Raw genomic sequence first — 16,821 nt, forward strand, 5'->3', positions numbered from 1 at the left:
AAGGGGTAGAAGAATCATGAGTAGGAAAATTATAAATTTATCTGACTCTGTTACACTGGGGAAATAGATTATCTTCTATTCCCAGGTAAGGCCCACCAAAAGGGTGCTGATTTCATGGTGTTGGTTGCCTGACCTCTACAGCCCTCAGGAGCACTGGTTTTGATTTTGTTTACTGTGGCAGTCAGTGACCTCTGTCTGAGAAGTGCATGTGTGTAACCTCTGAAAAGCCCTCCCGACTCACTTTGAAATCCCTTAGCTATAAAAACTCTTTTATATTTAATGTTTCCTCCTTCGGTCAAGGTCTTTTTCCAAATGCATTATTGGTTGGTGTTTGGTATTAATGCCTTGGTGCCAGGAAGGCTTATCCCTATTTCTGTTTTAAAAATAAATGTAGAGAGATAGTGCTAAAGTGGGTTGAAAAGTAATTTGGATTATTTCTTTAGCTAAACTTTTCTTGGCTAATCTTGTCTTACAAAAAGTAAGGTAAATTCGTTTATTCTATGTGATAATCATTAACCCAGCATTTCTTTTCTTTTTCTTTTTTTTACAAATGAGTTTAAGGACCTAGGTAGCCCTGCCCCAGCAGGCAGTGGAGGTTTTGCAGTTTTCTCTCCTCTACCCCTTCCCTCCCCCTCTTCTCCCCCTCCTCTTCCCCTCCTCTCTTCTCCTCTCTTCCTCTCTTTTTCCTCTCCTCTCTCCTCTTCTCTTCTTTTTTTTTTTTTAAATGAATGAGTCTAAGGACCCTGGTGGTAATTCAGCATTTCTAATGCTTAAATGAATTGCATCTAGTATACTAAGGGATCTTGGTTAGGATATAATAAAAATATATAAAAGCCAGGTTTTTATTACATTGACAATACCTAGTTGATCTGAGCTTAAAGGACTTAATGCAATATCATGTATAGTTAAGAATTTTGGTTTGCATAAGTGATTTGAGATTTTCCTGTTTTTATTATTTGATTCCAAGTTTTTGTTGTTCTGATTTCATTTTTTAAAAATTTATTTCATTCTTGCTTAGAATAGCATGATGATTTCCCAGTGGTTTAATGTTGTTTCCCAGGTTATTCCATTTCTGCTTTTGGCTCTCTGTCCTATCATGTTCTCTTTGCTCTTATTTCCCCTTTACTTAGAGAAATTATCAAGTTAATTAACAAGGAAAGCAGCATTTGAGGTATTTATAGAAGATACTTTATAGACTCTGAATGTATAATTTATTTTACATAGAAATGTTACAAATTTCTGTGTTTATTTTGAATCTTAGTTATCTGATAGCTTCTTGCCTGTGGAGGAAGTTTTTTTTAAAAAGAAAATTTAAATTAGTAATTAGAAATTTTCTAATCCTGATTAAGAGATTCTCATTTATCTTTTGAAAAGTATGGATTAACCATTCGTTTATTCATCAGATTAATCTGTACTGAGCTCTAGTTATATGCAGAGTAATGAGTGATGGTAAGGGCAGAGCCAAGCATAGACAGAAGTAAGACATAATGTCTTTATAGACAGGGAGTAATAGTTGTCAAACTTTAGGGTGCATCAGAATCACCTGGAAGGCCCCTCCCCTGAGTTTATGATTCTTTAGGACTGGGGCAGAGACTGAGAATTTTCGTTTCTAAGAGATTTCCAGGTCATTCTGATTTTGCAGGTCCAGGATCTCAGCACTTTGAGAACTGCTGGTCTAAACTCTTGAGAAAGAGATAGGCAGGCAGTCAGTGAATCTGACCTAGTCTGGGAAGACTTCAGAGCTTCATGAAAACAAGGCAAGGGCATGGGAAGAAAGCACATCTGGTGGAGGGAGCAGTGTGGGAACACCTGATATGAGGGGAGCTTGGTGTGTCTGAAAGAACTCAAAGAATGTGTGTGTGACTGGAATGCGGGGATGGGGTGGAGATTGCATTAGATGCAGCTAATGGCATAGGCTAGTGCTAGAATAGGCATGATTCTATAGATCATATTTGGAATTTCATCTTTATCCTGAGAGCATTGGGAAATTGCTGAGAGCTTCTTGGCACTAGAGTGATGTGATATGATTGGATTTATACTTTTTACAAATTCCCTTGGCTGCATTTTGAAAATCAGATTATATGTACCCTGTATACATGTCCCGGAGAACTCCCTCCCAACTATGTGCCCCCCATCAATGACACCCCACACCACCATTCCTCCCCCGCCCCAGCTGAACCCCTCCGTAGTCCAAAACTTCCTCAAAAAGGAAGCCTAACATATTGCCAGGTCCCATTAATAGTAAAATGGAATATAGTGATGGGTTTAAAGGTTAGATATAGAATACATAGTAATTTAGAAAAATTAAATAAAGGAAAAATAAATTGGGGTATCAAAAAATGAAAAAATGAAAAAGCTTTGTTTTTGCCATTTTGCCTTTCATCACTGCTATAGGTGTTGCCCTGTATGTACAGTGGCAAGGCAACCTCTTCCATCCCTTCCCCAGTGTCTACATTCCTTCCCTTTTTTTTTCTAATTATTAAGTTGTCTTCACATAAGTTTTAGATCACAGTAATTCGCATATAAAATACCTGGTACTCCCACATATCCAACATCAAACCCTTTGTCCCTTCCTCAGCAGTGATCTTTTTACATGTTCATATCACATTTACTGCAGCTGATGTACAGATATTGAAACCATCAAACATGGTTCCATTTGGGTTTATACCATGGTTTATATTTTAGACTACACAATTTTCTAAATTTTTAGTTATCTTATGCTTTACATTATGGCTTACGTTTTAGCCTATAGACTTTTGTACATTTTCGGTGTAATTTAACTATGTCCTATATCCATCATTGCATGATCTTGTGGAACACTTTCATTGCCCCACAGCTACACTGATTCCATCCATTCAACACATCTTTCCCCCTCCCCTCAGGGCCCATCAGGACAATCAATCTTCATTACTTGAAGGACCATATTCAGAGATACTTGCAACAACGTTGAGGGCTTGACATACTCGACTGCCCTAAACCATTGGGAGCCACCACTTCTCTCGAGAGATACAATTCCCTCTGCTTGAGAATTGGGAGGGAGTTCTCTGGGGCATGTATACAGAGTACATAAAAATGGTTGGATATTTTCGTAGTGGTTTCAGTTGGAAACGACAGCTAAGGGAATACTGAGTTCCTAACCAGGTGAGCTCTATCACATTCCCCAGTGGAATAGTAACAATCCCCCAAGTGCAATGGCAAAAACCAATAAAGATAGATGGTTCAACAGTGAGCCCTTGATACTGATGGCTCCAATTATGAGCCTGTGTGCCTGAAACATGAACTAGGCCTAGAGCTGCAGGGTGCCTAAGAGTTACCTCTTGAGAGCCTTGATGTTGCTCAAATGTGGCCACTCTCTAAGCCAAACTCAGCATGTAAAGGCATTACCTTCCCCCCAGCATGGGACATGACTCCCAGGGATGAGCCTTCCTGGTGCTGAGGGATTACGACCTAGCACCAACTGATGATGTAACTAGAAAAAGACCTTTAATAAAAGAATCAACTCAGACCAGCAGAATATCTCAGCCTACATGTAATATCAGGTGTTAAAAACTGCTTTTTGACTTTGGGTAAAAGGGGAAATGGAAAGGAAAAATGAGTTTATATGGCTATGAGTCTTCAAAAAAGAGTTGGAAGGTCATCAGAGGGGTGATGCTTATGCACACCTCAGCAGGGTACCCAAGACAGCCAAAGTAGAAAGAAACCTAGGTACTGGTTCTTCTGAGGGCTACAGAGCCCCACAGGTTCTATGGTCATGGAAGATAGCTCTGGAGTTCAGGGCCATGTCAGTTGGCCCTACTTTGGAGTTTGTGTTCCTGAGTGTGATGGAGTTGGACTCAGATATGACCTTTCTACACATGCCTCTTCTGTTACTTTTACCGGACCCGTGGTTGGTGTTTGGGTTGGTGTATACTCAGGAAACCTGAATCTCTGGACTGTCCATGTGACAGCAAGGCTCCGAGCCTCAGCAGACTTGCAACTCCTACTTTCTGGTTTATTGGACTTACCCAGCCAGCTAACAGGGAGGTGAAGAAGGTCAACCACCACACTAGGGAGCCAAGAGTGCATACAACTGCAAGCAGGAGAATTGCATCCATCATCCATGTGGAATCTAAGCCCCCTCTTGGGGTAGAGGGGGACTGGACTTAACCATCCCATGGTCCACAGGATGGAGGAATGAAGTATGGATTAGAGTGGATTTACTGGTGTTCTGCTGCGACACTATTGTGATTAGTAAGGGTAGAAATTGTAGCATTGATGTGGATAAAGTGGCCACGGTAGCTGCTGGTGGTTGGAAGAGGGAAGAAGAGGTGTGATGGGGGGGTGTTTTCAGGATTTGGAGTTGTCCTGGGTGGTGCTGCAGGGAGAGATGCTGAACATTGTATGTCCTTCCATGGCCCACTGGGTGGACTGGGGAGAGTGTAGATTACAATGTGGACCACTGTCTTTGTGGTGTGGCGGTGCTCCAAAGTGTATTCACCAGGTGCAGTGAGTGTGCCATGATGATAGAAGAGGTTGTTGATGTGGGAGGAGTGGGGTAGGGTGGGTGGGGGGTATATGGGGACCTCATATTTTTTTAATGTAACAGTTAAAAGAAAATAAAGAAGAAGAAGAAGAAAAAGATTATATGAAGTTGAGAGAGGATATGAACAACCACTTAAGAGGCTGATGGTGTCCTTCTCTGGATGAGAGAAGAAAGCAGGTGGTGGCAAAGGGAATAGAGAGAAGGGGTTAGAATGGAGAAATTAAGTAGGAAGTAAAATTAATAGGATGCAGTGATTGATTAGTTCTGGAGGGTGAGAGAGGAAAGTGTTAAAGATGAGTAGGTGGAGATCTTATTGAGTTTGAGAGCAGATTTGACAAGGAGAGATCCTGAGTATAAATTTGGACTAAATTGAGTCAAATATGGTTGCCAGCCATCTGCAAATAGATGTTAACTTGAGCTTTGGGATTGGGAGAAAACTTGCAGGGAGAGACTGTAGAGTGGTGGAGGACTGAGCCAATGCTAGGAAAGATGAGCAGGGATGGTGACTGGGAAAAATGGCAGGAGAAGTGAGAGGAAATCCAATAGAATGTAATATCCAAGAAGCTGCATGATGTGACTATGAAAGAAGCAGGGAGTGATTAAGAAGGCTGATGCTGCTGGGGGTCAACCTACATGAGGACAGAAAGCATCCATTAGATTTAGCAATACTAAAGAAAATAGTGTCTTTATGAGAGACATTTTTAAAACATGGAAACCAAATTGAAGTGAGTAGAAGAGATGCAAGGATTTAAGTCTTTTAAGTCCTTCTGGAGGCTCAGAGGGGGAATCTGTTCTATGCTTTCATCCAAACTTTTGGTGACTGCTAACACTTCTTGGTGTTCCTTGACTTGTAACTGCGTAATCCAATCTCTGCTTCAGTTTTCATGTGGCCTTCTCTCTTTCCTGTCTGTGATTTTTATCTCCTTCTGCCTTTCTCTTCTCTTATGTTGTGATGGTTTGAAGCTGAATGGACCCCCAAAAATTATGTTCTTAAAGCTAATCCATTCCTGCGGGTGTGGATGCATTGTAGGTGGGTCTTTTTGATTAGGTTACTTCAGTTAAGGGCCTTTTGATTAGGTTACTTTAGTAAGTTGTGACCCAGTGCCGGTCTTAGTCCTCTTACTGGAGTCCTTTATAAGAGAATGAAATTTAGAAAATGAGAAAGAGAAAGCCATGGGAGCAAGAGGCTGAAAGCAACAAAACCTGGAAGAGAAGGGAGAGACCAGCAGACACCGTCATGTGCCTTGCCATGTGACAGAGAAGTTCAGGATTGCTGGTACTTGTCTTCAGGGAGATGGCATCACCTGATGATACCTTGATTTGGACATTTTTATGGCCTCAGAAATGTAATCTTGTAAACTAATCTCCATTGTAAAAAGTTAACCCATTTCTGGTATAATTTCTTTCAGCAGCCCAGCAAATTAAAATACCTGTCACTGGATTTAGACCTACCCAAATCCAGAGTGACCCCATCTGGATGTCCTTAATTATGTCACGAAGACCCTATTTCCAAATAAGGTCACATTCACAAGTACTGGACATTAGGTCTTAGACATATCTTTTGGGGGATGGGAGAACCATTCAACCCATTACAGATATTTAGTTTTCACTTAAGCTATTCAAGGTTAACAAACATAAAGTTTCTCACTTAATCATCATACCAACAAAGGTTATCTCATTTCTGTAGATCAACATTGCAAATGTTGGGGGAGGATATAGATGTTTTTGTTAGGGAGTCAGCAACTTACATGAGGTAAATCCCAGTTGGATGGAATGTTATTCTAACAAGCTGAGCTGCCCAGTCCGGGAATGGCATATTTTGTCAAATAGGAAACTTTCTGCCAAGGCTAGAAGAGTGCCAGACAGAGAAGGATGTTTTAGAAGGGATCCTTCTTGAAAGAAGACATTAGAGTGGGCTTGTTCATCTCTGAGTCTAAGGAATTCATGGTGGACATTAAGAGGGTTTGGTGGTGTTTTGGTAACAGATTGTCCTCTACTTTCTTTGCTCTTTATTTATCTTCAATATTACAAATTATTCCAAATGCTCAATGCCTATAACAAAGTACTTCTGAATTATATAGCAGGAGTGAGACATAGGGGACATACAAATATAGAGTATAAAGGAGTATTGATTTTAGATTTGCCTTTATTATGTGATTTAAGCAAGACAAACATACTTGAGCTCTACATTTCTTAATTAGGGTGATGGGAAAAAAGGCATGGCATTTCTCAGCAACTAGGGATTTCTGAATTTGTTTAAAGTAAAAATTTCCTCATAGTCTTTAAAAAAATCTTTTTGAAAACAGCTTTATTGAGATAAAATTCCCATACTATAACTAATACATTTGAAGAGTCCAATTCAGTGCTTCTGATATATTTGCAGGATTGTTTAACTATCACTGCTATCTAATTTTAGGACATTTTCTTGCCTAAGTGCCTTGACTAGAACCTCCAGTTCAATGTTAAATCCATATAACATCTTCTACATAAAAAAAGAAGGATGCCTCAGGCTCCTGGGCATTTAGAAGGAGGTTAAGGCAGTAACCACAAGGAAAAACAGGAAGAACAGCAAAGGCTTTACAGAACAGGAACCCAAGTAGATGCTGATTTATGGACTGGTGGGGTGAGGACATGCTTAGGGATGTATATGAAGGAGGGTTCACACACCAGTTGGCAGAAAGGTATGGATAATTCTGGGAGAGACAAATGAGTGCCCAGTGGCTTTCAACTAGAAAGGATCAAGGTTTGGGAAGAGTAGAGATAAGCAATAGCTCACCTGACTGGGACCATCTGAGCCAGAACCTCAAGGGAAACAAGGTAATTAGGTGGGGTGGCTATTGGGAGACCCTTTTGAAGTACATATACTTTAACTCTGATGAATCAAGCCGTCTACAAACTTTAGTGCAACTTGGACACGGGCATTTGAAGGAAGAAAGGAGGCAACCACGAACAAGTTCGGTCTCAAAATTTGTCAAGATTTTGTTCCTCCCAGTCTGAATTATACTTTGATGTGAGAAATAGCTTTTCACATAATTTCTTCGTGTGTTTAAAAGAAATGTATTTAACTTATGCTTAATATAAATGTATGTTGATACCATAGCTCTGCTGTAATCTTACTTTTAATCTAGTTAGGTTTTGTCTATTTGAGTTTTGGTTTTGTAAAACATTTCATAATTTTATCTCACCTTGCCAAGAAATGATTTGATTGTTGGTTTTTCACCTGCATTGTGAGCCATCTGGCATGAAGTATCATTAATATTAATTACTACCTTTTTTCGGTTAGCCAGACTTGAGAGCATCTGTCTGTCCCCATTAGAAAGAGTCAGAGAATCATTCGGTCATGTGAAGCAAAAAGCTTTGTAAATAAACTTTTACTACAGAGCATTTGAAATTTGACTTCTAAGGGTTTAAACAGTTAAAGGTGGTGGCCATTTTCTAATTTCTTAAAAATTAGTTTGATTGGATCAAAAGTCCTGTGGTTAGCTTCCTTATCCGACTGTATTTGCACATTCTTTTATTTTTACAAAAACTTGACCAAACTGACTTTGCTTGACTGGTGGCTTTACCATTTACTAGCTGGGTCTGACTTTTGGGCAAGTTGTTTAACAGTCCTAATCCGGATAATGATATATGTCTCCCAGAGGAGTTTAGAGGGCTACACGGTAAACCCCCAGGCTCAGTGTAGAGTGCTCAGCTTTAGCTCTGCCCTCAAATCCCATGTGGAACCGCTGATTCCTAGCAACACAGTAGTTGGCATGTGACCCGGTATACTTTTAACTCATGCTCAAATAAATCAGCGTACTAGTAAACTGACTTGAATTTGAAATTTGTTTTCTTCATTCGTTAATATAGAGTATTTAAAAGACAGTCTCTCAAATATAATGTTTTGTTTTGTTAGATTCTCTGAACTTTACATTGCTTTTTCTCAGGGGAACTGAGAACCCCTGATGGATACAGAATCTAATTTATTTTTTTAGCTGCTTAAGAAAGCCCAGCAGGAGTGGCCATTATTTTACAGATGGTAAAAGAAGCAGATGGGTGAAGTGGCTGGTTAAACTCTACCATGACATAGGCCATGAAATGAATGTAGAAAAGAGAGTTTTAAAAGGAAAAAAAAATGTTGTTTATAATTCTGTTGAGGCATCTACCTTTTGAATAATTTTCTTAAGCATCCTTTTTCAGATAAAGTGAATTTACTATTTCATAAAACGATAATTGAGATTGAAACTGAGTGGTCTAAAGAGCTTACTGTGTATGATTTTCTATTAACTGGAAATAACTATCAAGTATTGCCTTTAATTTTGGTTCTCCAGCTTCAGTGTTAGATTCAGTATTTCTGAAATTGTTTTTAAGAGGAAAGAATACTTTTAGCAGATTATATTTCTAGTGACAGGAACTTTTAGTCTTTTTAAAAATTGATATTATAAAAAAAGTGGATTTTTTTTCCTCTTCGCATTTAGAATATTTTTCTTCGCTAAGCATATCAATTTTGTTTTGAAATGGCTAGTCCAATTAGTATTTATGATTTTGAAAAGAGAATAACTAGTGTTCTATGTTAGCAACAACTTTCTGGATTTGGCTGAGATGACAGCTAGTTTCTTATACTTTGTTTGTATGGAGGAATATGAATGTGAAAGAAAATAAAGGGTCAAATTTAAAAGATTTTCTGTTCCTTGAAGGCAGAGGCTGTTGGAACTCCATATTCTGAGCACTTGGGATAGGCCTAAAAGCCTTTAGGGAAAATACTTTAGCTACAGCTCTTGTAGTATAATACTGGATTATAAAAAAAGTCTCAGAGAACAACTACTGATACTTATGAAATAGCAGGATTTAATATGAAGCTTGATATATTCGTTTATAAAAAATAAACTTTTTAGGGGGACATGTGGGTGTTGCATGCAAAGTATGGTGACATGTGCTGTGGGTAGGGGAAAGCACATAGTGCACGTCCACAGAGTGGATGTCCCAAAATGAAAATGGCATAGCATCTTCTTGGAAACTTACAATTGATTATGTAATAAAGTAAATGAGTTGATAGGAAAATGCTATAACCATTTTATCTATATTTTAAATGGAGACATGAAATAATGAGGAACATGATATGTAAGAGGTAAGGGGGCCTGTAGCTTAAGGTAAAAACATTTGGGAGTAATGCTCATTTCCCTCCCAAAGTTTTCTGTTTCTCTCATTTTGTCACTAATGTTGTAGATTCTGGACTTTTCCTAGACTTTCAGCTAAACATTTTTATTATTGGATGACTAAAGTAAATAAAGCATGTCATATGACTTGCACGCCCTTTTTTTTCCTGCAGACACAGATCATGTACAAATGGATAGAGCCCAAAATCTGCCGGGAGGATCTAGCAGATGCTATTAGGTTGCCCCCTTCTGGAGAGAAGAGGGATTGTCCACCATGCAACCCTGGATTTTATAATAATGGAGCATCTTCTTGTCATCCCTGCCCTCCTGGAACGTTTTCAGATGGAACAAAGGGTAGGAGGAAGTCAATTGGTTCAAGAATTAGACTTTTTACAAAATAATCATGTATTACAATGACTTTGTCCTAGATTGTTTTTAAGGAAGAATTCTTTAAAACACACAATTTTCTTATCTCATAGCTACTGAAAATAAAGTTGAGAAAAATGATAATGGAATTGTGAGACTGCAATGACTTATTTAACATAGAAGGAAGATAGCTTTTTAACAACATTTTGTTTAACACCTGCTTAATAGGATGACTCTGCCTTTGGAGAAAATTCCACTTAAGAATAAGCATTTCTCTTTCCCAATGTGTGTGTAAAAATGCACATATATTTATGCAAGTATAAAATATCATCTCTTTAATTTAGTTTTGGAATAATGAGTCACATTTTTTTTGCCATGATAATAGCAAAATTTCTCATTTTGAGCGTATGGCAATTAAAATAGTCCCTAAGTAGATTTTTAATAAGTATGCAGCTGGAAAAATTTTAGTATTTATCAAATAATAAGAAAATATGGTTACATAATTTGTTTCAATTTGAGTAGAGCAAGATTACAAATATGTTTTACTTGCATGTGTCTTACTTGAATATAGCCACATACACTTAATATCCATAGCCTTTGGGATATTGTATTAAAAGGATTCTGGAGTCTAATTAAATACAGGTCCCGCTTGCTACTAATAGTTGGATTTCGTGAAGTTATTAAAACCCTCTGAGCTTCACTTGTCTTGTCTATAAAATTGGGGATAAATGCATCTAGCTCATCATCAATGAGCAGGTTAAATGATAATATTTCCTGTAGTGTTTTGGCACCAGAAAGTACTTTCCCAATAAGCATTTTCTCTCCCTACTGCTTCTTTTACTAACACAAAGATGCAGCATCTTGGCTAAATCTAAAAGTAGTTGGAAAAGTTCTTTCCATTTAAAAATTGTTGATGTTAATCTAAACGAGGCTTATTTATAAACTTAACTCTTTCTAGTCACCAAACTCCTCAACTTCTAGCACCATTTTTCAACACAGTCAATATTTTAAACTTCATTATTCCATAATTATATGGTATTAACATTCTGATATGTTTGATAACCAGTAAAAAAGGTGAAATATTTCCTTATTTATGAGATGGAGGGAACTGATTGTAAGATTACATGTAGAACAACTTGAATTTGTTTCGGAATTAATATTACTGTGGAGGGGAATTCATTGTTAACAGTTACCATGAGAAACAGAGGAAAATTCATTTTAAAACATTCCCTATTGTTTTATTTATTTCATATTGGTCAGGATTTTTTCTTTCAAGATTATCAGTTCCTAAGGGAATTGGTAGTCAAATCCCTCTCCTTCTACTTCCCTCTCTGCTAATTCAGGGAGTTAAGTGGTGTCTGGAAGAGAGGTGGAGGTCGTCCAGTGGCAGTGTAATTGTAATTGTTTCCTCCACTTATCTCCTGTAGAATGTAGACCATGTCCTGCCGGAACGGAGCCTGCACTAGGGTTTGAATATAAGTGGTGGAATGTCCTTCCTGGCAATATGAAAACTTCCTGCTTCAATGTTGGAAATTCCAAGTGTGATGGGATGAATGGTGAGTTCAGAATCAGCCTGCTCAGTGCATTCTAGCAGCAGAGACAACGTCCCTCAGGCTCAGCTCCCTAAAGCAACACTGTACATGGTACAAGGAAACTTCATTCTCATCATATGGTTACTTGCCCCATCTCTAACCCTCACATAAAAATAGTAAATGTGGTGTTACAGCTAGATGGATTTCCAAAAAGAATATAAACTGCTAGTTTTTTTAGCAAATACATTCTATTGATACATATTAATGAAGTATACATCCATCAGCGATATTTGGTATAATCACATGGTTATGCATTCATCACTCCCATCATTTTTAGAGCATTTTCATTATTCCAATAATAATAGTAAACAAACCAAACACATCACATCTCAATCTCTGTGCTTCCCTTTCCACACATAGCTGCTATTCTGTTTCCTTCTCTCTAGTATATTTGTACTTACATTTTGTAAAACGGTCATACATGCAGTATCACCTATATTCATATTTTACATGAGGTTTCACTGTTACACAGTTTCATGTTAAATTTTTTGGCTTTCCTTCTAATAATATACATGACCTTTGACTTACTCTTTCAACCACTGTCATACTCACTTAATAGCTCTGCTGGTTACAGTATTTCTATTCATTCCATATTCTAGAAATTTCATGAGTTTACACGATACATTTAGTTCATAGTAGCACAATCATACAGTATTTGTCCTTTTGTGTCTGGCTTGCTTCACTCAACATAATGTCCTCCAGGTATATCCATATTGTCATATGCTTCATGACTTCTTTTCTTCTTACTGCTGCATACTATTCCATCGTGTGTATGCACCACAATTTGTTTATCCACTCTTCAGTTGATGGACATCTGGGTTGTTTGCAGCTTTTGGCAATTATCAATAATGCTGTTATGAACATCAGTATGCAGATGTCTATTTGTGTCAGTTCTTCTTGGTATATACCTAGTAATGGTATTGCTGGGACACATGGCAAGTCTATATTCAACTTCCTTAGGAACTGCCAAATAGTCCTCCACAGGCTGTACCACCTGAAATTCCCACCAGAAATGAATAAGCATTCCTATATCTCCACATCCTCTCTAACATTTACAGTTTTCCAACTTTTTATTAGTGGGCAGTCTAATAGGTAGGAAATGGAATCTCGTTGTTTTGATTTGCGTTTTCCTAATTGCTAGTGATGTTGAATATTTTTTCATGGGTTTCTTTACCATTTGTATTTCTTCTTTGGATAATTGTCTCTTCAATTTTGCCCATTTTTTAATCAGGTAGTTTGCCTTTTTATTGTTGAGTTTTAATACCTCTTTATATATCATGGATATTAGACCCTTATTGGATATGTGATTGCCAAATATTTTCTCCTATTGATTTGGCTGACTTTTCATCCTTTTGACAAAGTCCTTTGAGGTACAAAAGTGTTGAATTTTGAGGAAGTCCCATTTATCTATTTTTTATTTTGATGCTCGTGCCTTGGGTGTAAGGTTTAAGAACTACCACAAGATCTTGAAGATGTTTTCCCACATTTTTTTCTAGGAGTTTTATGGTTGTCACTTTTATATTTAGGTGCTTGATCCATATTGAGTTAATTTTTGTATAAGTGTGAGAGAGTAGTCTTCTTTCTCTCTTTTGGATATGACTATCCAGTTTTCCCAGCACCATTTGTTGAATAGAATGTTCTGGCCCAACTGGGATGGCTTGACAGCCTGTCAGAAATCACTTGACTATATATGTGAGGGTCTATTTCTGAGTTCTTGATTTGGTTCCATTGGTCAATCTGTCTGTCTTTATGCTAGTACCATGCTGTTTTTTTGTTTTGTTTTGTTTTTTAACCACTGTTGCTAAGTAATTTGCTCTAAAGTCAGGAAGCGAGAGTCCTACAACTTTGTACTTTTTAAAGACATTTTGGCTATGTGGGGCACCTTACCCTTCTAAATGTATTTGAAAATTGGCTTTTCCATTTCTGCAAAAAATGCTATGAAGATATTTATTGGGAATGCATTGAATCTATAAATCAGTTTGGGTAGAAATGACATCTTAATGATAGTCTTCCAATCCATGAACACAGAATATCGTCCATTTATAAGTCTTCTTTTTTTTTTTTTTAGCAGTGTTTTGTAGTTTTCTGAATATAGGTCCTTTATGTCCTCAGTTAAGTTTATTCCTAAAAATTTGATTGCTTTAGTCACTATTATAAATGGAATCTTTTAAATGATTTCCTGCTCAGATTGCTTATCAGTAGTGTATGCATATTTATCTTGTATCCTGCCACTTTGCTGAACTTGTCTGTTAGTTCTAGTAGTGTTGTGGATATTTCAGAATTTTCTAGGTGTAGGATCATATCATCAACAAATGGTGCAAGTTTTACTTCTACCTTTCCCTTTGAAGTGCCTTTTATTTATTTATATATTTATTTTTAAGATGTATTTATTTATTTATTTCTCTCCTCTTCCCTTCCCCACCCCGGTTGTCTGTTCTCTGTGTCTATTTGCTGTGTGTTCTTTGTCCGCTTCTGTTGTTGTCAGTGGCACGGGAATCTGTGTTTCTTTTTTTGTTGTGTCATCATGTTATGTCAGCTCTCCGTGTGTGCGGTACCATTCCTGGGCAAGCTGCACTTTCTTTCGCGCTGGGTGGCTCTCCTTACGGGGTGCAATCCTTGCGCGTGGGGCTCCCCTACATGTGGGACACCCCTGCGCGGCACGGCACTCCTTGCGTGCATCAGCACTGTGCATGGGCTAGCTCCACACGGGTCAAGGAGGCCGGGGTTTGAACCGGGGACCTCCCATGTGGTAGACGGACACCCTAACCACTGGGCCAAGTCCGCTGCCCCTTTTATTTCTTTATCTAGCTTAATTGCTCTATCTAGAACTTCTAGCCCAATAGTGAATAACAGTGGTGACAGTGGGAATCTTTGTCTTGTTCCTGATCTCAGTGGGAAAGCTTTCAGTCTTTCATTGTTTATTTGATTATTCTAAAAAATGCTTTTTAATTGCATCTTTTTTCTTTTTCTTTTTTATTACAGTAATTATAGATTTATAGAAGTATCCTGCAGAAAGTATAGAGTTCAATTATATCCCTTTGCACAAGCATTTTTTCATATTAATAACATTTTACATTAGTGCAGTACCTTTATTACAATTGATTAAACAATAGTGTAATTATGCTCTTAACTATAGTCCATGGTTTATTTTAGGTTTCACTCTTTTATTTTCATTTAAATTTTTATTTTTAAAGAAGCTTTAGATAGCATAAATGGTATATCAGAAATATAGGGGATTCCCATTTACCCCACCTCTTCCCCTCACATACTTTCCCACATCAACAACATCTTTCATTAATGTGGTACATTTGTTACAATTGATGAACAAATATCAAAGCATTGCTACATTATAGTTTTTACTTTGTCCCTCACAATTGTATAGGTTTTGACAAAATGTATAATGGTCTGTATCCATCATTGCAGTGTCATGCAGAAAAATTCTGATGTCCCAAAAATGCCCCCATGTTACACCTATTCTTCCCTCTTCCTCCCCTCAGAATCTCTGGTGACCACTGCCTCAATAGCAATGATACAAGTTCTTCCTTTGCTAGAATAATAATAAGTCTACTTTAGTCCATAGTTGCATTCCCCACTTAGGTTTGTTCATTCCTCAGTCTTGAGGATTTGGGGATGGTGATGTCCACTCTGTTTCTGATTGAGAAGGGGCTTAGATCCCACACTGAAGATGGAAGGAGCTGTTTTTGCTTGCAGTTGTAGATATTCTCTGTTTTTGGGGGATGGGCATTGCCCATCATCATCCTTTTGTTAGTTGTCCTCGGTGAGTACAATGACCTGACTAGTAAGTGTTGTTAACTCTCTGCTGGGGTACAGGGCTTAACCAGCATATGAACAGACCAAAGATATAAATATCTGGGACACATATTTAACAAGTATAGTGCTAATTATAGGTTCAAATAAAAGGGACAGAAGAGCCATGTATAGGGAAATTATAAATTAATCTAACTCTGTTACCTTGGGGAGCATATATTCCAAAGACTCACTGGCAGGGTGCCAAATTCCTAGGATTGTCTGTCTTGCCTATACTGTGTACATGTTTCTAGTGCCCTCAGGAGCTCCAGTGTTTGAGGCATTGCTTACTGTGACAATCAATGAGATCCTGCTGAGAGATGCATAAGTGTAACCTCTCGAATAACCTCCCGACTCACTTTGAAATCTCAGCTGTAGGGAGCCACCCGCTGTGAGACCTATCTACAGCCTCCTACAACATGGCGGATCTCACAACATGGCGGAGTTCACAAATCTGCCCTGTCATTTCCTTATTCTTCTCCTCCCTGCTTCTTTGTTCTCCTCCTCCCGCCACTACTCAGGTGACCATAACAATACATATGTGCAAGGCGCGAAACTCCGCAGACCCGGTGCGAACTGTCGGCCAATCCCCTCCTTGGACGTCTGCCACCCACAAGACCAGCCTATCACCTATGTACACGTTCCCTTCCCTCACTATAAATCCCTGTGTTTTACCCCCAATAAACGAGACTTGATCAGGATCCTGTCTTGTCTCCATTCTTCTCGTCCCCTGCCCCACTCTGCTTCTTCCCACAGGTCCCTGGACTCGCCCCCACCGGCTCGGGCACTCAGCCATAAAAACTCATTTGTATTTAATATTTCTCCCTTTTGATCAAGGTCTTTTTCCAGATGCATCACTAGTTGGCACTTGGTAATAATCCCTTGGTGCCAGGGAAGCTCATCCCTGGGAGTCATATCCCACACTGGGGGTGGGGGAAGGTTACATTTGAGTAACAAGGAGGCTTTCAGTAGTTAACTCTTAGGCAATATATAATACTAGGCTAAGTTTCAATTTCACAAGAAAAGTTTCCTAAGTACAGACATCTATGATAAGGGCCTGGTGTAATGGTTTGTCCTCCTTCTCTAGATACTGCCCATGTACTCAGGGGATTCTTGCCATTATATTAGAGAATGTAGCAGGATTTTCCAAGAATGTGAGCAAGAGTAGGGTGGGGGAGGTAAGGTTGGACTATCCATGGAAGTAGGGGAGGGTTGGAGGAAGGAGCAGGTGAAATCTAGGGATTCACAGGTCTGGGGACTTGGAGTTGTCCTGGGTGGTGCCCCAGGGACAATTGCCGGATGTTGTATGTCCTCCCATGGCCCACTGGATGGAACGTGGGAAAGTGTGGGCTATGGTGTGGAACACGGGACATGGGGTGCAGCGATGCCCAAAGAT

The 16,821-nt window shown here is 38.7% G+C and overlaps 1 protein-coding gene across 1 annotated transcript in view; it reads left to right on the top strand.

Moving 5' to 3' along the window:
* Positions 1–16,821, top strand: part of ELAPOR2 (endosome-lysosome associated apoptosis and autophagy regulator family member 2) — a 211,565-nt gene that overhangs the window by 141,179 nt on the left and 53,565 nt on the right. The window contains exons 9-10 of the mRNA XM_004478108.5: positions 9,834–10,014; positions 11,454–11,582. Of these exons, the coding sequence (XP_004478165.2) occupies positions 9,834–10,014; positions 11,454–11,582 (310 nt within the window). The remainder of the gene's footprint in view (positions 1–9,833; positions 10,015–11,453; positions 11,583–16,821) is intronic.

The sequence above is a fragment of the Dasypus novemcinctus genome, chromosome 5 (assembly GCF_030445035.2).
Source record: "Dasypus novemcinctus isolate mDasNov1 chromosome 5, mDasNov1.1.hap2, whole genome shotgun sequence".
Classification (NCBI taxonomy): Eukaryota; Metazoa; Chordata; class Mammalia; order Cingulata; family Dasypodidae; genus Dasypus; species Dasypus novemcinctus.